This window comes from Chiloscyllium punctatum, chromosome 6, assembly GCF_047496795.1.
Source record: "Chiloscyllium punctatum isolate Juve2018m chromosome 6, sChiPun1.3, whole genome shotgun sequence".
NCBI lineage: Eukaryota > Metazoa > Chordata > Chondrichthyes > Orectolobiformes > Hemiscylliidae > Chiloscyllium > Chiloscyllium punctatum.
Genome location: NC_092744.1, coordinates 22,101,799 through 22,126,395, shown reverse-complemented (window position 1 = coordinate 22,126,395; position 24,597 = coordinate 22,101,799). Strand labels below are relative to the sequence as shown.

General features: G+C 41.3%; 1 protein-coding gene across 1 annotated transcript in view; it reads left to right on the top strand.

Annotated features, from left to right (window-relative positions):
• eif2b5 (eukaryotic translation initiation factor 2B, subunit 5 epsilon) overlaps positions 1–24,597 on the top strand; it is a 59,966-nt gene that overhangs the window by 21,086 nt on the left and 14,283 nt on the right. The window contains exons 5-13 of the mRNA XM_072572125.1: positions 1,343–1,423; positions 2,410–2,487; positions 5,069–5,381; positions 8,677–8,822; positions 9,370–9,505; positions 11,333–11,434; positions 12,778–12,885; positions 22,834–22,924; positions 24,235–24,358. Coding sequence (XP_072428226.1) covers positions 1,343–1,423; positions 2,410–2,487; positions 5,069–5,381; positions 8,677–8,822; positions 9,370–9,505; positions 11,333–11,434; positions 12,778–12,885; positions 22,834–22,924; positions 24,235–24,358 — 1,179 coding nt within the window. The remainder of the gene's footprint in view (positions 1–1,342; positions 1,424–2,409; positions 2,488–5,068; positions 5,382–8,676; positions 8,823–9,369; positions 9,506–11,332; positions 11,435–12,777; positions 12,886–22,833; positions 22,925–24,234; positions 24,359–24,597) is intronic.

The window sequence follows — 24,597 nt, the reverse complement described above, 5'->3', positions numbered from 1 at the left end:
TGTATAAATAACATGGACGTTATAAATATTGGGACTAAATTTCTTTGACCTTGGAATAGGTCTGAAGGGCTTTTGTTGTCTCTGCATTTTTTTTGGTCTATGATAGATCCATTTCACAGTGTTTTACAGCTTCCAAACTGCGGCCGCAACTAGTTGTACCCCAGCTGACCTTTTATGTAAAAGGTAGAAGCTGTGCCAGAGACATACAGAGCCCTGGCTGAAACACATCTGGAACATTGTGTTCAGTTCTGGGTGTCACATTTTAGGAAGAATGGACTGGCTTTGGAGGGGTTGCAGTGTAGCTTTACCAGAATGATGCATGGACACCAAGGGTTAAGTTATTTCTAATCCTTTGGAATTGAAAAGTTTGGGTGTGATTTGGCACCAAGTTTTCAAAGTACTAGACAGTTCAGGAATAGGGAATATAGCTTTAAAAATTAGAGCCAGACCTTTCCAGTGTGAATGTAGGAGACACTGCAATATGAAAAGGGTGCCAGTAGTTTGGAGCTGTTGATCACTAGTGGTAATTTGCAAATAAATCCAATTATTAATTGTAAATTTGCGATTGGTAATTTCTTGTAAACCAGCGGTATTAAGGGACATACAACAAAGCCAAATATTTTGAATATGGGTCACAGACCAGCCAGTTTCTCATTGAATTGTATAACATGCTAGAAGGATTGTATTATCCTGTTTGTTTGTTCAGTGACAGACCTACAACCTTCCCCACTGCTGTACTCCAATCCAATGAGTTCATTCTCTACGTGTCTGTGTTTGGAGGGACTGAATCAATAGATAAAATATTATGGAATTTACATGTTGAGGTGGTGGGGGGGCTCATATGCAGAATTTGGATGTGGAGATCAATCATTCTTGCACATTTCTAAAGATGTTAACTTACAATGGAAAGAACTAGCTGTTGAGTTCATTAATGGAATCCTGATGTGTGTGCTTAGTGAGTGAATTTTTTTGCTGAGGGAGCAAATTCATTACGTTTATCCTAATAATTGTTCTGCCTGTCTACCATCACACTTTCCTAAAGCTTTATTCACAAATTACTGTAATTTTCCATCTGACTGTTGCAGCTTTTCATTTTGGCATTCAGTCAAGTTATTATCTTTGACACAAGGTGTGTATGGGAGGACGCAATGTGGCGAGAGGGAGGTCACTGAAAGTTTAAAGCAAACTTTAATTTTCATCCACCTTTAAGTTTTGTCACTAATAGCTCAGAGTTTATCCACTAATGAGGCAGCCATTCTCAAGAACAGTCTGTGTAGGCCACTTGGCTTCTAATGTGAGAGGAAGATTTCATTCAATGCTGTTTGTATCTTGTTTTCTCCAGCACGTGTTCCACAGCAGCACGGATGAGATTGAAATCCGCCATGATCTTCTGGACTGTCATATAAGCATCTGTTCACCACAGGTCAGTGAAGATGTGTCCTGATTATTTCACAGGAAAGGGCTTGGGATGATCAGTATCTCCACTGCAGTAGCGATGGAACTTGTGCAATATGTGTGCAAAGCTAATTAAAGTAGAAATAAGGATTTCCATTTATATTATTTAGTATTTCCAGGACACAAACAGATCATTTGGCCCATCTGGTCTTTGTCTGTGTTTATACTCCACAAAAGCCTCCTCATGCCCTACTCCATCACACCCTATCTGAATGTCTTTCTATTTGTTTTGCCCTCAAGTATTCATCCAGCTTGTTCTTTAAATGTATCTGTACAATTCACCCAAAAGACAGCGTTTGGTAAGGATTCTACATTCTAACCATTCTCTGTATCAAGTAGATTCTCCTGAATTCCACATTAGATTTATTAGTAACTATCATTGTTTGTGGACTCTCGCTTTGGAATTCCTCACAAGTGGACAGATCTTCTTGGCTTCTCCCCTATCAATCCCATTCTCCATTAGTTCATCCCCCAACCTTCGCTTTCCTGGAGAAAACTCCTTCCTGGTAGGTAGGGCTTCTTAGTTCTGGTAAATTGAGCATGTGATCAGTCATTTTTGTAAAATAGGGAACAACCAAACCTTACACACCTGCGTTTAGATGCATAGAGACACTTAAATCTTTTTTAATCTTCTATTTGTATGCAAGGCAAGCTAAAATATTCACTTGCTGTGGAGAAGGGTGCCTGCAATTTAAAATGTTGCAGATTAGAAACCAAGGTGAATAGTGGAGAATCTGGCAATTCCAGCATTTTTCACTTCAATCAGGTCCATAAAGTCAGGAAGTGATAAGATCAGTGTTTGTTTGAAAGCTTGCTTCAGTCCTGAAGGCGATTGCTAATACGGCCACTATTTTCTACCTCTCCTAACTGTTGAAGGGATTCCCTTGAATTTCCAAAAGGCCGTGTTTATATTTCAGCGTTTTTGTAGTCTCTAATATTGAGTTTACTTCCCAGGTTGCAGAGCTGTTCACTGATAACTTTGACTACCAAACCAGGGATGACTTTGTTCGTGGGATACTTGTTAATGAAGAGGTGAGTCTTCAATATGATACTTGGCTGTATTTAAAATTTAGTAGTAGGTAGTGGATTTACAGTCATGTAAATCCAGCTTCAGTCTCTCTGTTCGCTCCTCCTTTGGCAGGTTTTAGATATCGTTCCATTAGATAACATTCTGCAGTTATCTTGGTTCTCTTCCCTCCCTCTTCATGTGTGTAGATTGATGCTTGACTATGTTATAGGTTGTTATACTAGCCAAGACTCTGGCAAAACATGGTGTCGATAACAAGTTGGAATAAGGCATCACAGGAGTGATAGTACTGTAGGATGGTGAAGCAACCCAGCAATGTGGAAAGTTTTCCAACTAGGTCCTGACTACAAAAAGTAGGCCAATTCCAATCCCATTGATTATCAGGTCATTAGTCTACTCTCAATTGCCAGCAAAGTGATGGAAGGTGTCATTGACAGTACTGTCAAAGTGCACTTGCGTCTAACCTGAATACCAATGCTTTGTTTGGGTTGATGCAGGGTCACTTGGCTTTTGATCTCATTATAGTCAAGGTAAGAGCTGTACTTCAGAGTTGAGATGAAAATAACTGACTTGACATCAAGGTAGCTTTTAGCAGAGTTTGGCATCTATAAGACTTAACAAAACTGAAATCAATGGGCATGATGAAGTAGGTGGTGTGGACGTTGGGGAGGACAGGGTCAATTTTCCAGTCGTTGGACTCCTATCTGGCACCAAGGAAGATGTTTGAGGTGCCAGATCATTTCGGTCCTAGAACATCTCTGCAGGAGTTCCTCAAGATATTGCCCTCAGCCCAACCATCTTCAGCTGCTTTGTCAATGACGTTCCCTCCGTCATAAGGTCAGAATTGGGTATATATTTGGTTATGATTGCACAATGTTCAGTGCTATTTGAAATTCCACAGCCAATAGAGCAGTCTGTTCCTCCATGTAACATTCAGGCTTGACAAGTAACATGCTATAGAAATGGCAAGCAGTGACCATCTCAAATGAGAGGATCTAACCATCTCTCCTTGATGTTCAACAGCATTACCATCCCTAAATGAGTCACTATTAACATCCTGGGAATTTACCATTGATTAAAAACTGAACTGGACTAGCCATGCAAATACTCTGGCTATAAGAGTCTCACAGAGGTTGGGAATTCTGTGGCAAATATCTCACGTACCATATTCCCAAAGCATGTTCACCATTACCTGCAAGACACAAGTTTGGAGTATGAAGAATGCCTTCCAGTTGCCGACATGAGTGTGGACTCAGCAACACAGGAAGTTAGACACCACATAGGACAAAGCAATTAACTTATTAGGCACATCACCCTACACTTGAACAATTCACCTTCTTTTACCACCGACACTCTGGTATTTTTGAAAGTACTTCCCAAAAGGTGACCTTTACTAGAAAAGCAAAGGGAGCAGATCCATGGGAGCACCACCATCTGCAAATTCTCAATCAAGTTATACACCATACTGACTTAGAACTGTATCACTGACCTATCAGTATCACCAAATTAAAATTCTGTACTCCATCCTTAACAGTACTTTGGGAATATCTACACAGCATGGTCTGCAATATGATGTGGAGATGCCAGTGTTGAACTGGGGTGGATTAAGTCTGAAGACTTATGGCACCAGGTTATAGTCCAGCAGGTTTATTTAAAATCACAAGCTTTCAGTGCGCTATTCTGTGCCTGTGCGTTTTCCTCCACTTCACCTGATGGAGGGAAGATCATTGACAAAGCAACTAAAGATGGTTGGACTGAGGGCAATATCTCAGGCGTTGTGAGATTCCTGACTTTGGCCTACAACAACTCAAGATGGTGATTCACCACTCTCTTCCACAGGAAATTGATATGATCAATTATTCACTGGCTATACCAGTGATGCTCATTAGATAAGCAACCAACTGAAGACCAGTTGGTCCACCATGCCTACACTTTGCATTATATACTAAATATGTACTAAACTTTATCTTCCATGTTGTCTGCCTGTTTTTCCAGTCTATGTCTTCCAGAAATGTCATCATTTAGAAGACTTCCAAGTTTCATAATATCTGCAGACTTTAAAATGATGCTGTCTAGTAGACCCAATTCATTAATATGATTAATGTCCATGAAAATACATTTTTATAAATACAATTATGCTAATACTGACTCTTGTGGACCATTAGTGTGTGCTTCTCCCAGCCCTGCTAATAGCAGGAGTCACAGGAAATAATATATTTACTTAGCAAAGAAAGTTTATTTAGAGCTCCAATGACCCCCAGTAAACAAACTCCTGATTGCAGTTCTCTCTTGAAAGTTCCTATTAGATTTGCTTTCAGCTGACGTTCGGGCAGAGTATTCTGAGTTGCAGCAGCTCGGGTTTTAGAAGAAACTTTCTGGTTTGATCTCTCAAATAACTAAAGATATTGAACTCCGTTTACTGCCTCACAATAATGAGGTTTAAACTCTCAACATCTGGTTTGCTGCTCCAGTGTCAGTTTGAAATATTGTCACTTTAAGTTGAAGTAATATTCTGGAACTACCTTTCCGATGGGACTTGTCCAATCTCACTGTACGTTGTAATGTGTTGATATCTTTGTGTTTTAGATTTTAGGTAATCAGATTCACATGCATGTGACGTCTGATGAATATGGAGTGCGGGTCTCCAATCTGCTCATGTATGAGGCTGTGTGTTCAGATATTATCCGTCGCTGGGTTTACCCTTTGACGCCGGAGATGAACTTCCCAGAAGATGAGAGAGGATTCAGTGTTCATCTGCGGCACAATGTCTATCGAGGGTCAGAGGTCAGCCTGGGCCAGGGAAGTGTGGTTGAAGAAAATGTAGTGATCGGCCGAGGCACCATAATTGGAACTAACTGCTTCATTTCCAACAGTGTGATTGGCTACAACTGTGTTATAGGTAGGCCATTATACAATTTTGAATTCAATTAGCAACAATTAGCCAAAATAGCTCTTTGCATTACAGTGATCTTAGTTTCTAACTGGCTACTTTTAAGTATTTTTCTGTGTAGTTTGTGATTTCTTAATATGTGGCCAGTACATATATGAATTTAAGTATCCAGGCGATTATACTTTTTTGAGTTTTTTCCATCATTCATCGAGATGTGGCTGACCTTCTACCTCAGCCCTAACTCCCTGCAGCATCTTCAAATCCCTTAATTCCCTTAGTACCTCAAAATCGATCAGTGTCTTGAATAAGCTCAATTACATAGCATCCATGGATTTCTGAGCTAGAGCATTGCAAAGATTCTTTGAGTAAAGAAATGTCTCCTAATCTCAGGTTTTGTTTGGAGCAGCTTATGGTACAACCCACCAAGAAATAGGCAGTTCTGGATTTGATGTCATGAGGCACACTTGATTAGGGAGCTCAAGGTGAAGGAATGCTAAAGAGGCAGAGAACTGATATGATAGAATTCACCTTGTAGTCTTGAGAGGGAGAAGCTTGAACCAGATGTAATTATATTACAATTGAATAAAGGTGACTTCAAAGATATGAAGGAGGACCTGGCAAGATTTGATTAGAAGGGGACCATAGCAGGGAAGATAATGGAGTAGCAATGGCAGAAGTTTCTGGCGATAATTTGGGAGGCACAGCAGAAATTAATCCCAAGAAACAAAAAACATATCAAGGGGAGAATGAGGCAACCTGTAGAAGGAATTGATGATTCGCCATCTGCTGTTGTTTTAGCCATGCTGTGTAGATATTCCCTAAGTACTATTAGGGAGGGAACACCGAATTTGAGTGAGGAGTGAAGATTTGTGTCTGAGGGGCAGAGGGAGAGAGGGTGAGGAGAATGTCCCACAATTCCAGCATCCCTGTTCTGACCCCCACTTACTGATACTGATGGAACATTGACACAGTTCTAAGTCGGTATGGTGTACAGCTTGGGCAGGAATTTACAGGTGGTGGTGTTCCAACTTAGTCCTTTCAAGCTCCATTGGCTTCTCTACAGGTTCATTTTAAAATTTTTGGCCTTGTCTTCAAATCTCCCACCAAAAATGAGTGTACCCATCTTGCCTTACATATCTGGGAATACCCTCAGATCCTTGAACATTGAGATTCATGATCCACTGTGTCCCCTCCCCAAATCGCTTTTTCCAGATCACCTCTCTTTTGACACCCATCTGACACTGCTTCTCCTCACCCCTCTGCCCCTCAGATACAAAGCTTTCACTCAAATCCTGTATTCCCTCCCTAACAGTACTTAGGGAATATCTACACAGCATGCCTCAAACAGCAGAAAATGGCTTCTCAGGGACAGACTCGCTCATCACTTCATCCTTAACTTGCTCTGATCTACCTCGTTCCTCATGCTTATTCAACCAGTTTGCTACTACTTTCAAGAATATTCCATCCAATTCAATTCACGTTCCTTGCTTTCTAAAATCATTTCAAAACTCCACTCTTTCATCTTGCCCAACTATTTTATCCCTCTATTTTCCTTCCGCTAGAATTGGTGTTCATTAGTCTGCCCTCCTTTTATAGAATAGTAGTCTTTACTGTGCTTCACATATGGACAAACACAGTTACAGTGTTACATGATTGCAAAATAACAGAACAAAGTTGATGCTGCTTATACATTCACGGGATAGGACAACAAATTCAATCAATTATTCCTGCACTTCCAGCAAGTACCAATAATTCAAATTCATCACAACTGCTCGCACGGACAAAAAAAATGCATACTATTCAATTGTAGTCATGTGCACACATATATTGACAATAGGGACAAAGACTGAAATTGCTGGAGAAACTCAGCAGGTCTGACAGCATCTGTGGAGAGAAAGCAGACTTAACGTTTCGAGTCCAATGACTCTTCAAGACTGATTGTAGCTCGGAAAATGTTGATATATATGACAGTGGGGGAGGGCGGAAAAGGAGCAAATGGTAGGTAGAGACGGATCCCAGAGAGAGAGAGAGAGAGAGAGAGAGAGAGAGAGAGAGAGAGAGAGAGAGAGAGAGAGAGAGAGAGAGAGAGAGAAAGCAGCAGTTGAGCAGACAAAGGGATGGATAATGTGGACCCGGAGAGAAAGAAAAGCTGATAATAGGATCCATTTGTGGGTGAAACTGGATTGTCTGATTTTTGGCAATAGCACCTCTGTCGCAGCTGACTGTCGTGAGGGTCATCTGCTCATGCATCTGGGTGGCCAACTTTGGCGTGAGGACATATACTCTTTGTAAAAACACATTCTGACATATCTTCTTTGTGTAAGTACAGGCTATTTCTGAATAAACTATGGCATTTAATATCCAAAATTATAAATGGCCTTTTGGTTCAACCATTCAATGTGTGCATCGAAATTGTAAGTGGGCCACAAAGCGAGATCCCACCAATGGTGTTAATAGGCACCAACAGTAATAAAATGTAGCCGGGAGACTGTAGATGCTATGTCGAGTGAACTCATCATTGGAGTAAATTGACAGTAAAAATAAGCGTACTCATCAGATGTATAATAGTTAAAATTTTCAAATCTCCGAAACTAACTTAAAATGGTATAAAATCTCATTTTGGACATTGGCCAATGTAGTAAATACTTAGAAACAGGAGGAGACTATTCAGCTTCGCAGAGCTGTTCTGCTTTCACCTGAATTCTGTCTCTCTGTATCTGCTCACAGGGGTCAAGTGGCACATTGGTAGTGTCCCTACACTGAACTGAGGCCAAGATTTGAGTCCACCCTGCTCCAGAGATAGGTCACAATGCCCATGGGCAGGTTATTTTTAAAAATATCTAATTCTCATAGCTAGGAAAGCTCTTGTGGCACAATGGTAATGTGCCTAGTTACAACCCCTAGTTACACCTCTACCAACACAACTTATTTTTAATTTCAACTAAATAATCTGCCTGTTTTGTGGCATCTTGCTGTGCACGATTTGGCAACTTATTTTCCTACACTGTAACACTGAATTGGCGGCTTTCATGTGCTTTGGGATGACCAGTGGGTCTGTGTACATGACCTGAAGCTCTACTATCATCCCATTGTTGATCTGCAATTTTGTTTTCTTGAAAGTCACAGTTCAGTTTCAGTCAGTATCTCGCTCTCACCGATGAGTAACAGCCTTTTGGCTACAGATTGTTTGCCAACTCCTCAGCAGTTAAACATGTTCAGTGCAGAGGAGAGGCGAAGTCAAAACCTGGAAAAGACTTTAAAATATAATTTAAGCATGAATAAACATTTCCTCTCCTCTCCACAGGAGACAACGTGAAACTGGATCAGGCGTACATCTGGAATAATGTCCACATTGGAGATGGGGTGGATATCTACAGATCAGTTGTGTGCAGTGATGTGGAGGTCAAACCTAAAGTCAGATTAAATGAGCGTTGTGTTTTGGCATTTAACGTAAGTATGATTTATTCTAATACAGAGAACTGCCTGTCCTCCAGGTGCATTCAATCTACATCCCTACTTTTGATATTTGTCCAAGTTTCAGCCGATACATAGGCATTCTTAGCTGTATATTCAATGAGTTCTTGGGAATTTTCCAGGGTCATGCCTGAAGCTTTTCAACTATCACAGCAGCATTACCAAAGCAAGCTGATATCTAGCTCCCCTTAAACAAACCTGTGCTAATCACCTGAGCCACTTATGCGGTAGCAAATTTCCCAAAGAATGATAGAATAGGACAACACAGAATGGAATCATTCAGCCCTCCAAGTCTGCTCTTTAAGTTCACAATTTTATGTAAAATTTCCTCTTTATTGCGAGGATTGCTTAGACATTAACGCGCTGCATTTATTGCAAAATGGAATTTTGTTCAATTGCCAAGTGACATAATAATTCAAGTGCAAATTCCCCAGAACATTCAGGTACTCCAAGAAAACCGTTATGTCATGTGTAGGAAGTTACAGTGGATGCACCATAATTGATGCAGTCACACCTCCTGCAGGTAGTTGTGGGGCCTGATGTGTCACTTCCAGAAGGTACTGTGATCTCCATGCATTTACCAGATGAGGAAGAAGATGACGATGAGTTCAGTGATGATGCAGGAATGAACCATACACCCATAAAAGCAAAGGTGAAAGGTGAGTCAGTTTTACTTAAAGTATCAGTCTGGCTCACTCTCCCCTCCAAGTCAAAGCTGTGTCAATGCCCCGTGGAAGCGCCATCCAGGGTGAAAAATGTAGTGAAATATTAATGGCATACTGCACTTTCAGAGGTTGCCATTTTTTAACTGAGCTGTTAAGTCAAAAGTTTAGATCAGAGTGGTGCTGGAAAAGCACAGCAGGTCGGTGGAGGGGTCGGGGGGGAAGAGTGGTCGGACTGGGGAGAGGTAGCAAAGAGTACAATAGGTGAATGGGGGTGGGGATGGAGGTGATAGGTCGGAGAGGAGGTTGGGGGAAGTTAGCAACCTTCCTCTCTGACCTATCATCTCCATCCCCAACCCCATTCACCTATTGTACTCTTAGCTATCTTCTCCCCAGCCCCACACCCCCGTTTATTTTGGGTGGCACGGTGGCTCAGTGGTTAGCACTGCTGCCTCACAGCACCAGAGACCCGGGTTCATTTCCCTCTTCAGGCGACTATGTGGAGTTTGCACCATTCTCCCCGTGTCTGCGTGGGTTTCCTCAGGCTGCTCCGGTTTCCTCCCACAGTCCAAAAATGTGCAGGTTAGGTGAATTGGCCATGCTAAATTGTCCGTAGTGTTAGGTGAAGGGGTAAATTTTGGGGAATAGGTCTGGGTGGGTTGCGCTTCGGCGGGTCGGTGTGGACTTGTTGGGCCGAAGGGCCTGTTTCCACACTGTAAGTAATCTAATCTAATGTTATCTCTCCACCCTGGAGGCTTCCTGCCTCTATTCCCGATGAAGGGCTTTTGCCCGAAACGTCAGTTTTCCTGCTCCTCGGATGCTGCCTGACCTGCTGTGCTTTTCCAGCACCACTCTGATCTAAACTCTGGTTTCCAGCATCAGCAGTCCTCACTTTTGCCTATATTGAGTCAAAACCCCTGTACTGTATATCTGTTCACATAGATACCAAATATCGCAGAGCGTTATTCTGGAGAGTTTGAGGGAGTTCTTCCTAGTTTTTTTTGACCAATATTCAATTGGAACTATTAAGAATCAATCAACTGGCTGTTCATCTCAATGCTGCAGCACCTAGAGCTACGCAAATTGGCTGTTATTTTGGAATGACTAGCAGTTCTTTCACTGTGAATTACTTTAAGATGCCCAGTGAACATATTTGGCACTGTTTCAATCCAAACGGTGAAATGGCTTGTTTAATGCTAGTGTTGAGCAGGTTGACTAGGAGTGGTTACTGAGCTGAGTGATCTCAGATAGGGCAGTGTCTACAAGCATACAAAGTACAAGCAGAAATAGATCATATAGCCCTTCAAGTCATTACTCCACCATGCAAATAGTTCATACCTGATCTGTTTTAAGTTTCGCTTCCACCTTCCATCTATCTCTGATAAATAGGTTTAAAGACCTTCCACTCTCTTCTGAGTCATAAAGCCCATGAGTTGGCGTCCGTGCCTTGGAGAAAGTAAGAACTGTAGATGCTGGAGAGTCAGTCAAAAAGTGTGGCGCTGGAAAAGCACTGGCAACATCAGAGGATCAAGAGAGTTGACATTTCAGGCATAAGCCATTCATCAGGACTGTCGAGCTGATGCCTGAAACGTCGACTCTCCTGCTCCTCGGATGCTGCCTGACCTGCTGTGTTTCTCTAGCATCACACATTTCGACTCCATGTCTTATGGAGGTAGAATGCTAAGCATGGTTTCATCTCTTGATCACTTTATGGCCCTCGCATGCCTGACAAAAATGTAATTGGGCACATGCAGTTGTGTAAGAAATCACACCTTAAAATAGTAGCAATCCAGATCTTTTCTCATTCCATCTGTTGTTGCACAGGCTACAACCAAGCTGAGGTGGGATCACAGGGTGTGGGATATATCTGGACGGCTGCTACCGAGAATGAGATTGAAGATGATGAGCTGGTGCAGAATATATGGGGTAAGGATTTTCAGGAAAAATGATAGAATTTAAAGGTTGCAAAGTTTGAGCTAATCCAACCAACTTCGCCTTTTGGTGAAATCACATGCCTTGCCAAACATCGTCTTTTCATGTTCTGGAGTCAGTCCTTTCTCCAGAAAGGTGCACAGTTACATCTTGTGCCCATTGATCTAATTCCATGTCCATTCTAGTTAATTATTCAGCAGTTGCATTCCTTTTTCAAAGGAGTGTCTTCGGGATGAGAGGATTAAATTTATTTGTTCCCTTAGCTGAATGCAAGACAGTTCAAAACACTACTTGGAAGAAAAACATGGGGTGCCCAATCCAATATTTATTCCTCAACAACTTCACTAAAACAGATGATCCTATTATCATTTTGCTGCTTTTGGAAGCTTATTGTGCACAAATTGGCTGCCAGATTTCTTACCTTCCAACAGTGGCCACACTTCATTGAGTATTTGATTGGCTGAAAAAAGTGCATTGGGAATTTTGTGGTTGTGACACATGCTGTCAAACACAGTGAAATGTATTTTGGTTTTCTTTCTCTTGGTGAAAATATGTAGAAATAGTTTGGAATCACACCATTTGGCCTAATTAGTTGGTGTTGACACTTCTCCTGTATGAGAATAAATGTTGCCACTAACTTTCTCGTTTTATAAGTTTAACTGATGAGTGAAACAAATCTAAGCTCTCCCACGTAGTCAAAGAGCCCTGAGCAGGTAGATAGCGATGAGAGGTACAATACTAACTGTTTCTTGAACAGTTTAACAAGAATATCCAATGTATTATGTGTTTGGCCTCTTTCTTTTCATTAGGACCTGATTGAAAAAAACAGAAAATGGCATCACTTGTTTTAAAGTAGCCAACTCAATGCTGAGAGCTTGATACTTAAATGCAGGACTCTCCATAATGACTGCTGATATCAGAACAGAGACTGTGGAAACCAGGTTTCATGGCAAGCTCGAGGAGATTCTTCCTTAGCTCCCCTAATCTGGAGTGCTAGAAAACCACAGTTACAATGGCAAATCAATAGTTGATTTTGATAATTCATCATGAAACATTAAATGAGATGGATTAAAGCTCCTTTGTGAGATATTGTTAGCTATTTGCTTTGCTGGAGTCACGTCTAGGTCATCAAACACAATGAAAATGTATTTTGGTTTTCTTTCTCTTGGTGAAAATGTAGAAATAGTCTAGTCTAGGCTGTTCCCCCAAGAAATCTCTCTAGATTGCCCAGGACCTCTTTGCTCTACCTGGGCTTCTTGTGTGATGTGTTCTGCTGCCAAGAACTTTAACTTTTAGTTTTCTGTTTTCTCATCATGGAATTTTTTTCTCCTTTGCAGGTCTCAGCTTAAAGTCTGAATCTGGGAGTGAGAGTGATAGTGAGATGAGTGTTAGCTCACAAGAGGTAGATAGTCGAAGTGTCTCGCCTCAGCTGGATGATGCAAAAGGTGAGATTCCATTGGCAATTTTGGACATGTAGAAATATTTGATTTTTTTGTTGGGCATCACAGTAGGACAGTTACGTCTAGTCAGGTTTGACTAATTGCTGAATGGATTTCCAGCTCGTGCAGATAGAGTCATAGAGATGTACGGCATGGAAACAGACCCTTCGGTCCAACTTGTCCACGCTGACCAGATATCCCAACCCAATCTAGTTCCACCTGCCAGCACCCGGCCCATATCCCTCCAAACCCTTCCTATTCATCTACCAATCCAGATGACACTTAAATGTTGCAATTGTATCAGCCTCCACCACTTCCTCTGGCAGCTCATTCCATACATGTATCACCCTCTGTGTGAAAAAGTTACCCCTTAGGTCTCTTTTATATCTTTCCTCTCTCACTCTAAACCTAAACGCTCTAGTTCTGGACTCCCCCATCCCAGAGATAAGACTTTGCCTATTTATCCTATCCATGCCCCTCATGATTTTATAAACCTCTGTAAGGTCACCCCTCAGCCTCCGACGCTCCACGGAAAACAGCCCTAGCCTGTTCAGCCTCTCCCGATAGCTCAAATCATCCAACCCTGGCAATATCCTTAATTCTTTTCTGAACCCTTTTTTAAGTTTCGCAACATCTTTCCGATAGGAAGGAGACCAGAATTGCACGCAATATTCCAACTGTGGCCTAACCAATGTCCTGTACAACTGCAACATCACCTCCCAACTGCTGTACTCAGTATTCTGACCAATAAAGGAAAGCATATCGAACGCCTTCTTCACTATCCTATCTACCTGTGACTCCACTTTCAAGGAGCTATGAACCTGCGCTCCAAGGTCTCTTTGTTCAGCAACACTCCCTAGGACCTTATCATTAAGTGTACAAGTCCTGCTGAGATTTACTATCCCAAACGGCAGCACTTCACATTTATCTAAATTAAACTCCATCTGCCACTTCTCAGCCCATTAGTCCATCTAGTCAAGATCCTGTTGTAATCTGAGGTAACCGTCTTCGCTGTCCTCTACACCTCCAATTTTGGTGTCATCTGCAAACTTACTAACTATACCTCTTACACTCACTTCGGAATCATTTATATAAAGGATGAAAAGTAATGGACCCAACACTGATCCTTGAGGCAATTCACTGGTCACAAGCCTCCAGTCTGAAAAATAACCCTCTACCACCACCCTCTGTTTTCTACCTTTGAGCCAGTTCTGTATCCAAACAGCGAGTTCTCCCTGTAGATCTAACCTTGCTCACCAGTCTTCCATGGGGAATCTTGTCGAATGCCTTACTGAAGTCCATATAGATCACATCTACTGCTCTGCCCTCATTCATCCTCTTTGTTACTACTTCAAAAAACTCAATCAAGTTTGAGGGACATGATATCCCACGCACAAAGCCATGTTGACTATCCCTAGTCAGTCCTTGCCCTTCCAAATACATGTACATCCTATTCCTCAGGATTCCCTCCAACAACTTGCCTACCACCGATGTCAGGCTCATTGGGCTATAGTTCCCTGGCTTGTCCTTTCCACCTTTCTAAAACAGTGGCACTACATTAGCCAACCTCCAGTCTTCCAGCACCTCACCTGTGACTATCGATGACACCAATATCTCAGTAAGAGGCCCAGCAATCACTTGTCTAGCTTCCCACAGAGTTCTAGGTTACACCTGATTAGGTCCTGGGGATTAATCCACTTCAATGCATTTCAAGACATCCAGCACTTCCTCCTCTGTAATATGGACATTTTTCAAGATGTCACCATCTATTTCCCTACATTCTATATCTTCCATGTCCTTTTCCATAGTAAATACTCATTTAGTATCTGCCTCCTCTCTTGCAGCTCCACACACAGGCCGCATTGCTGGTCTTTGAGGGGCCCTATTTTCTCCCTAGTTACCCTTTTGTCCTTAATGTATTTGTAAAAACCTTTTGGATTCTCCTTAACTCTAATTGCCAAAGCTATTTTGTGTCCCCTTTTTGCCCTCCTGACTTTTCTCTCTTAAGTATACTCCTACTGCCTTTATGCTCTTCTAAGGATTCACTCTATTTAGCCGGTTTAAACCTGACATATGCTTCCTTCTTTTTCTTAATCAAACCCTCAATTTGTTTAGTCATCCAGCATTCCCTATACCTACCAGCCTTTCCTTTCATCCTAACAGGAATATACTTTCTCTGGACTCTAGTCATCTCATTTCTGAAGGCTTCCCATTTTCCAGCTGTCCCTTTACCTACGAACACCTGTGCCCAATCAGTTTTTGAAAGATCTTGCCTAATACCGTCAAAATTGGCCTTCCTCTAGTTTAGAACTTCAGCTTTTAGATCTGGTCTATCCTTTTCCACCACTATTTTAAATCTAATAGAATTATGGTCGTTGGCCCCAAAGTGCTCCCCTACTGATACCTCAGTCACCTGTGCTGCCTTATTTCCCAAGAGTAGGTCAAGTTTTGCACCTTCTGTAGTAGATACATCCACATATTGAATCAGAACATTTTCATATATTAACTTTACAGATTCCTCTCCATCTAAACCCTGAACACTATGGCAGTCCCAGTTTGGAAAGTTAAAATCCCCTACCATAACCACCCTATTATTCTTACAGATAGCTGAGATCTCCTTACAAATTTGTTTCTCAATTTCCCTCTGACTATTAGGGGTGCTATAACACAATCCCAATAAAGTGATCATCCCTTTCTTGTTTCTCAGTTCCACCCAAATAACTTCCCTGGATGTATTTCCGGGAATATCCTCCCTAAGTACAGCAGTAATGCTGTCCCTTATCAGAAATGCCATTCCTACTCTCTTGCCTTCCTTTCTATCCTTCCTGTAGCATTTGTATCGTGGAACATTAAGCTGCCAGTCCTGTCCATCCCTGAACCATGTTTCTGTAATTGCTATGATATCCCAGTCCCATGTTCCTAACCATGCCCTGAGTTAATCTGCCTTCCCTGTTAGGCCCCTTGCATTGAAATAGATGCAGTTTAATTTATAAGTCCTACCTTGTTGTCTGTTTTGTCCCTGCCTGCCCTGACTGTTTGACTCACCTTTGTTCTCAGTTGTACCAGTCTCAGATTGATCTCTTTCCTCACTATCTCCCTGGGTTGCATCCTCCACCTCACTAGTTTAAATCCTCTCGAGCAGCTCTAGCAAATCTCCCTGCCAGTATATTAGTCCCCTTCCAATTTAGGTGCAATCCGTCCTCCTTGTATAGGTCACTTCTACCCCAAAACAGCTTCCAATGATCCAAAAATATGAATCCTTCTCCCATACACCTGCTCCTCAGCCATGCATTCATCTGCTCTATCCTCCTATTCCTGCCCTCACTAGCTTGTAGCACCAGGAGTAATCCAGATATTACTAATCTCAAGGACCTCCTTTTTAAATTCCTGCCTAACTCTCTGTAATCTCCCTTCAGAATCTCAACCTTTTCCCTTCCTATGTCGTTGGTTCTAACATGGACAATGGCGTCCTGCTGGCCCCTCTCCCCCATGAGAGCATTCTGCACCCTCTCTGAGATAGCCTTGATCCTGGCACCAGGGAAACAACACACCATTCTGCTTTTTCACTGCTGGCCACAGAAACATCTGTCTGTACTTTGGACTAGAGTTTCCCCAGAGTGTTGCCTCAGGCAACTGTCTGTGTGGAATTTGCACATTCTCCTTGTGTCTACATAGGTTTACTCCGGGTGCTCCGGTTTCCTCCCACAGTCCAAAAATGTGCAGTTTAGGTGAATTGGCCATGCTAAATTACCCGTCGTGTTTAGGTGAAGGGGTAAATGTAGGGGAATGGGTCTGGGTGAGTTGCTCTTCAGAGGATCGGTGTGGACTTGTTGGGCCAAATGGCCTGTTTCCACACTGTAAGTAATCTAATCTAATCTAACAATCAATTGTTTGGAACCCAGCGTATCTCTCATTACATTATCTTCACAAGGAAAAGGTTGAGAGGTATTACAGTCTACTTCAGCGTCCCTGGGATACATGGATGAAATAAATGCCAAACTGTACTTTTCAGATTGTATTCATTGCAAAACCACCTCAGGATATTATCCAAGACCAATGATAATGAGCTGCTGCTTCAGTGACCTTGCCTTATTGGAAAGTCAGACGTTGTGCAATTACAAGTGAAAATCCCTATGTTCATGACTCCTCGGATAATGAAGCAGTCTGGATGCATGTGCAGCAAGTCCTCGACAACATTCAGTCTTGGGCTGATAAGTGACAAGTAAAATCCATATGCACAAGTGTCAGGCAATAACCACCTCCAGCAATGGAGAATTTAGCCATCACCCCTTGTCACGTAATGGCATTACATTACCGACTCTCCCAGTATATACATCTCAGTGTCCTGGGGTTATTACTGACCTGAAACTGAACTGGACCAGCTTTATAACCATTGACGAGAAGAGTAGATCAGAGGCTGAAAATTCTGAGACTCATAACTTGCTTGACTCCCAAACACACACTACTATTTTCAAGACACCAATCAGAACTGTGATGAAATACTCTCCACTTGCCTGGATGATAGTAACTGTAAAAGAAAACGCAAGAAACTTAGCATTCTCCAGTATAAAGCAGTCCATCTGATTGGAAAGCCACCCATTGCCTTAAACATTCACTTTCTCCTCCACTTTCTGGCAGTGTCCCCCAGGATGCACTGCAGCAACTTTCCAGCAATCCTTCCAAGTCCATGACCTCTACCGCTTAGAAAGGCAAAGACAGCAGACGAGTGGGAACAACCCCAGCAAATTTCCCTCTGAACTACACACTGTTCTGAGATGGAATTATCCTGCATTCCTTTACTGCTGCTGGGACAAAATCCTGGAACCCCCCCCCCCCCCACAAAACCACAATGGTTCAAGAAGGCAGCTTACCACCACCTTCTTGAGCAGTTGAGGATGGGCAAAACTTTGTTGCCTTCCCACTGATGCTGATATTCTAACTGTAGCTGCACTGTTAATTTCACAACACCTTTGCCTTCAAGTCACGCAGCACCCTGGTATTGACAGAAGTTGGTCTGCCTTCAGTATTGTTGGCTCTGTATCTTACTAGTTTCTTCATTCTGGGAGCTTCATCATCGTAGGTCCCACAAAGGCAGGTTGGGGGTTCACGTGACAAAGAAAAGGCTTTTCACCTCAGGGCTGCTGGGGGCAGGTGATAAGCAGTACCTGTGTTGCTCACATCCCAGGAATTAAATACTTTAATTAAATTGCAAGAGTGGGACGAATGAGAACGGGTTCAAACTAGTAAAAGTCAGAAGTTCTTCTCTCAGGGAGTGATCAATGTGGGCTCCCAATTAAAGTCGTGAGGTGAAAAGGAATCCCTGGCATGATTTAAGAACCGATTAGATAACGCAGTAGAGGAATTCAACCTCTGGTTGGATGAATTATAATGTGATGAATGTTCATTGCATTTTTTGCAATTATTCTGTGACCTCAATTCACACAAAAATGTGAAAGATTGTGTTCCAAGAGATTCTAGATTACAGTCTGAACAAACCAGCTCAGACATGATATTAAATTATTTCAGACACTTGGATTGTAAGGGAAATGAAATTTTCTTCCTTATCTCCTCTCACCATGTATTCCTGGAGCCGATACAGAGTTTGTTTGCATTGGCTGTACAGGGAGATGTTAAACCTGTCGAATTAGTTGCATCTTGAACCCTGGAATCTCCCTGCTATGTTGTTGCCTTTGTTTCTCAAAACTCCTTTTAAAATCAAAGCTTTCTGTTTAGCAGATTTCCTTGAGGTGGGCTTGCTGTGGTTTGAGTAAGTTACAGTTATAACAGCACAGAAGCAGACCCTTTAGTCCAACCAGTCCATGCTGAACATAATCTCAAACTAAATTCATCCCACCTACCAGCTCCTTAGCCCTTATCCCTCTAAATCTGTGATGATGAGTAGAGATTTCAAGCCAATCATTGATGTATTTGTCATGACGATGGAGTGTTTCCTCTCGTGTCGATGTAGAATCATAGGAAAATACAGCTCACAACGAAGCCATTCAGTGTATTCTGTCTCTACCAGCTTATTAGTATCGTTATCCAATCAGTCCCACTCCCCTGCTCTTACCCTATAACCCTGCAAAGTGTTTGTTCAATTTTGCTTTTGGACATTTTGTATTGAATCTAGTTCTTCCACCTTTTCAGGCAGTGCAGAATTCAGTCTGTTTAAAAAAAAATTCTTATTTGTTTCTTTCTTTGCCAACTACTTAATCAGTGTCATCAAATCTGCAGATGTAGTTTCTTGGATTTACTCTTTCAAAACCATTTATAAATTTATACATCTTAAACACTAATCTTCTAACCTTCTCTAATTTAAGGGATACATTCAAGGTGCTCTTGTCTCAGTACGTGATTGAAGACCATCATCCAGCTACCATTCAAGTAAATCATTGGCAAACTTTTATTCTTTTAAAGAGAAGTCTGTGTTCTATTGGATTCCTTTTTCCTTTTAATTTGGTCTGTCGTACCAGTTCTTCCTTCCTAGCCTTTCGCCACCATCCCCTCTCACCTTGTCCAACTGCCCATTTCCTGGTATGGGAACTTCGGTATAATGCATACTCCTATAACTGAACAGTACACTGCCCCTTGAAAGTGGCAAAAGCATAGTTATGTAGATTTTAGAAACTTGAAGATGCAGGAGCAGAAGCAGGCCGCTCAGCCCATCAGATCTACCTTGTCATTCACTGAGGTCATTGCTGATAATCCTCAATTCCTGTTTCCTCTCTCTTTTTTTCCCCATAAACTTGATTCCTCCTTGAATATACTTAACTAGGCATCCTCTATAGCTCTCTACGATAAAAGATTCCACAAATTCAATGCTCTTGAGAGAAGAAATTCCTCCTCATCTCTGATCTAACTGGGTGACCCCTTATTCTGAGATTGTGCCCTCTGCTCTTAAGCTTGTTTCCCCTTGTGGTAGAGTCTTTCACATCTAACATGTCAAGTCTTCTAAGAAACTGGTATGTTTCAATAAAGTTACCTCTTATTATGCTAAACATTAATGAATATAGGCCCAGCCTACTCGACCTCTCCTCATAAGACAGTCTCTTCATACCCAGGATCAGCCTACTGAACTTCCCTTGAACTGCCTCCAATATCTTTTCTTGGATGACATGTCAAAACTGTTCACCAGTATTCCAACCGTAGTCTAACTGGTGACTTGTATAGCTTTAGCAAGACTTCCCTATTGTTATGCTCCATTCTTTTTGAAATAAAGGCTAACATTCCATTTACCTTCCTTGTAGCCTGCTTAATGAACTTGTATGCTAACTTTTTGATATTTTTGCACGAGGACTCCCAAATCCCCCTGTACTGCTATGTTCTACAAATAATATTCACCACCTCTATTCTTCCTACCAAAATTCAAAACACATCAACCCACATTATATTCCATCTGCCAAGTTTTTTATCCTGCCTATTATCCATCTGTAGAATATTTATGTCATCCTCACCACTTACCCTCCTACCTATTTTTGTGTCAGCTACAAATGCGGCTATAGTGTGTTCACTTTCCTCATAATAATTATTATAAATTATTAATGTATATTGTGGACCTGGTGCTGATCATTGTGGTACTTCACCAGTTACAGGTAACCATCCTGAAAATGCTCCACTCATCCCAAAATCTGTCTTCTATTAGTTAACAAATCTTCTGTCCAAGCTGATATGCAACCTCCAACACCATGAGTTCTTATTCTTAACTAGCCTAGCATGTGGCACCTTATCAAATGTCTTCAGAAAATCTAAGTATATCATACCCACTGCTTTCCTTTTATCCATCTTGTTTGTTACTTCCTCAAAGAATTCTAGTAAATTTATCAGGCATGAGTTCTCCTTCATAAAGCCAAATTGACTTTGCTTGTTCGTATCCTAAATTTCTAAATGCTTTGCTATTACATGCTTCTATAATAGACTAATATTTTCCCAATAACAGGCATTAAGCTAATTGGCCCATAGTTAGCTGTGTTTATTGTATCTTTCCCTTTTTAAATTGAAGTGTTATGTTGGCAGTTTTCCATCCTTTGAGGGACTTCTGCAGGATCTAAGGATTCTTGGAAGATTACTACTGATCCATTACCTTTGTAGCGACTTATTTTAATATCCTAAGATCCATCCAATCATGTCCAGGGGACTTATGAGTCTTCAGCACTGTACTTATTCTCTCGTGATAATTATCATATTTATTTCCTCTCCTTTTGGCCCTTGAATATTTGCTCATTTTGCAATGCTGTTACTGTCTTCTACTGTGAAGACTGATGCAAAATATTTATTGAACTCCTTCGGCCATTTCCTCATTTTACTATTGTTATTTCCCAGCATTGTTCTCTAAGGGATCTATATTAACTTTGGCCTCTTTTTCATATATTTAAAGAAGCTCTTTATGTGTTTCTTTGTTACTTCCTGTTTTATCTTCAAAGTTTCTCCTTTCCTCCTTTGTTTCAAACACTGTCCCCTCTGTCAAACTATTGTCCTACTATTTCTTTCTTCCTTTTTGCTCCCAGAATCCCCTTTCGTGCATCTGCTTAAATGGCCTCAAACATTCTGTGTAGCACATTCACAATTCTCACCACAAATAGGATAAAGACATTTCTCCTGAATTTTTGATGAGATTTATTCGTGGTTCTGTTAAATTTATGGCTGTTTATGTTAGATTTCAGCCAGACGTGGAAATGTTAAAAGCATGTTTCCTCTTATGGGACAATCTAGAACTAGGAGTCATTGTTTAAAAATAAGGGGCATCCATCTAAAGTAAATGAGTAAAGATTTTTTTGAGTCTTTGGAATTCCCCTCCTCAAAAAGCAGTTGATGCAGAATCGTTACATATTTTTAAGGCAGAGTTAGACTGATTCGTGATTACCAAAGGGATGAAAGATTACTCAGGATATGCAAGAATGTAGAGTTGTGGTTAAAACCAGATCAGCCATGATCTTATTGAATGGCAGAACTTCAAAGACTCGAGGGACCTACTCTTGTTTCTTTTCCATTTTTTTGTAAGTGAAAGTATTTTCTTCATGTCTATCCTTTGACACTCCTCCAAAATGTTTACCTATCAGGTCACTTCTTGGTCATCTTCTGTCAGAGATTAGATGGCTCAGTACAGACCAGATTTGAGTCTGGTACCTTTCTGGCCTTGGCAGTTTGATAACTCTCTAGGTAAGGTGAAAATGAGGACTGTTGATGAAGGGCCTATGCCTGAAACACTGATTCTCCTGCTCCTCAGATGCTGCCTGACCTGCTGTCCTTTTCCAGTGCTATACTCTTGACCTCCATAGATAAACTAGTTTAACTGTTTCATTCCAGCTTCCAAATGACGTATGGCTTAACAATTTTTGCTTTAAAATTCTCTTTATGTATGCACTTGCTAGGACCTGCATGTTATAATTATAGAACAAAAAGTAATTAGTCACAAATGTAATGTGTACAGAAGTTAACACTGAATATTGTTGCAGATTAAATGAAATAAAACAGACTAGGAGTCTGCATTATAAATGACATGTATGTACAAGTTAGCTGATCTTGACATGCGATGCAATTTCAGTCCTGGGTAAAGGTCAGGTTAAATTGACCAAATTCATCTTTCCTTCATCGCTATTCAGCAAACCCTGTCAGACTTGCCTTTGTATCTATGCACAGTCTTTATCACCTATAGCTGAGTCACCTGAGAGAGTGTGTTGTCAAAGTCCTACCAGTGAACAGTGACTATTTGGGTTAGGTAATAGCCGATGTGGAACTGTGCTTTGATGAGTGTTCAACAAAAGAAGGATGAAGATACATTTGCAAGAGGGGGAAATATCAGCAATATTTTGGGATCATTTTGTTTGCCATGGTTGCTGAAACTTTCATGTCGTTTCTTTTCATTGCTGCTTTCTAATACTAAACATTGTAGAGATCTGATCCTGCATTGCATTGTGTCTCAACATCACACTATTCCCATTCTCTTCCCTTCCAAAGTTTTTCAGAATGAAGTTCTAGGCACGCTGCAACGAGGCTTAGAAGAAAATATTTCATGTGACCATCTTGTACTTGAGATCAACTCTCTCAAGTAAGTACCTGTTTAGGTGTTTGAGCTCTGTTTTTTTTTCTGGAAGAATGTGCATTTGTGTAATGCCTTTTCGTACCATAGAATACCTCAATTATCCGAATTTCGGATTATCTGATCAAGATCTCAAGGTCCGTTAAAAACAGCATTAGGCAACTCAGCATTTCGTTATTAGTTAAACTGCATTCCGGCGTGTATTGCCGGATAATCAAGGCATGTTCGGATAACTGGCACACTCAAATTACTGCTTGTTTACAATCTGATCAGTTATCCAAACTATCTATTTTCTGAAAAAAAATACTCCTCGCCTATCTCGTTCAGTTAATCAAGGTTGTACTGTACTCAATAGGATCATGAAGTACCTCATGTAAGACTAATTATTGCACATTGTAGCAATTGTTATGTTCATGAATTGAGCACCCACAGTTATATATCCTGATTTCCCATAAATCACTGTGGCATGGGTACTATTAACTAAGGAATGCTGCACAAACTTTATTGTGTCTGGTAGCCTGGGTTCAGGCATATGGAGTCTTGGTTTGTTACAGGGGAACCCTGATATATGAATGTCCGACTAACAAACACAATCCCATACAGGGATGTAATTCTTAAAGTCTGAGATACAAACATTCCCTGTACTTCTAAATGGCTACATTGTCCTGCATTGTGTTCCACTTGTGTACAAATCGACTTGCAAGCAGACTCCAGAACAAAGCCCAATCACAACCTGGGACCTGCCTGGGCCTCATCTAAAGCATCTGTGGGCACAGATCTTTAACAATGTTGATGCTGTCCCAGAGTCTCCATTCTCCTTTTCCCACCTTCCGCTCTCCATAAATATAAGAGAGATTGAGTGATTAGCTCTAATTTATATGTTTGTGTCCAAATCTTTGCTGCTAACTCTCACCAAGCCCCACTCAGCCTTCAGCTCTGTGTTTGCTGGTCTCTGTTGACTTTCAGTCTGGCAGTGGCTTGATTTTAAAATTCTCATTGTGTTCAAGCACCTTCATCATCTTTTCCCCCCTACTTTGTAACTTCTCACGGCCTACAAGCCTTCAACACGTCAGCGCTGCCCAATTCTGATCTCTTGCAGATCTCTTTCAGTCATTCAGCCCTTGACAGCTATGCCTTATCTGGCTGAACTCTGAAATTCCTTTCTTTAATATCTTTCCACACTCTCTTAAAATATACCTCTTTTGTTAGTCCTAATATTCCTATACAGCTTGATTATGCTTTTGCAATGATCTTTGTTAGATTTTGCAATGTTAATGACAGTCTGTCAGTTCAAGCTGAATGATTTTTCTTTTCCCTAGGTATGCTTATAACATCTCCATGAAAGATGTGACACAGATCACCACTAAGGTGATCCTGGAAATACCCCTGCAACAGCATGGCTCTGAAATCTCAGCCAGCCAGTACAGCAACACACTAATATCTGTGAGTATTTGAACCAGATGGATAGTGGAGGCTTCAGTAGGTCCAAGTCAGCGGAACAGGAGAGTGCACCCTGGGGCTTAATGGTTCCCATTCCCAGTAGAATGAGGCCTTTGGATGGTTAGATACATAGGGGAGTTGGAACTTGGTTTCTCAAGACACACAGCTGTGAAACTTTGATTTGTGATTCACTGTGATGGGTATGCTGAAGTCTGCAGCTTTGGTCTCAAGGACCAGAGTTT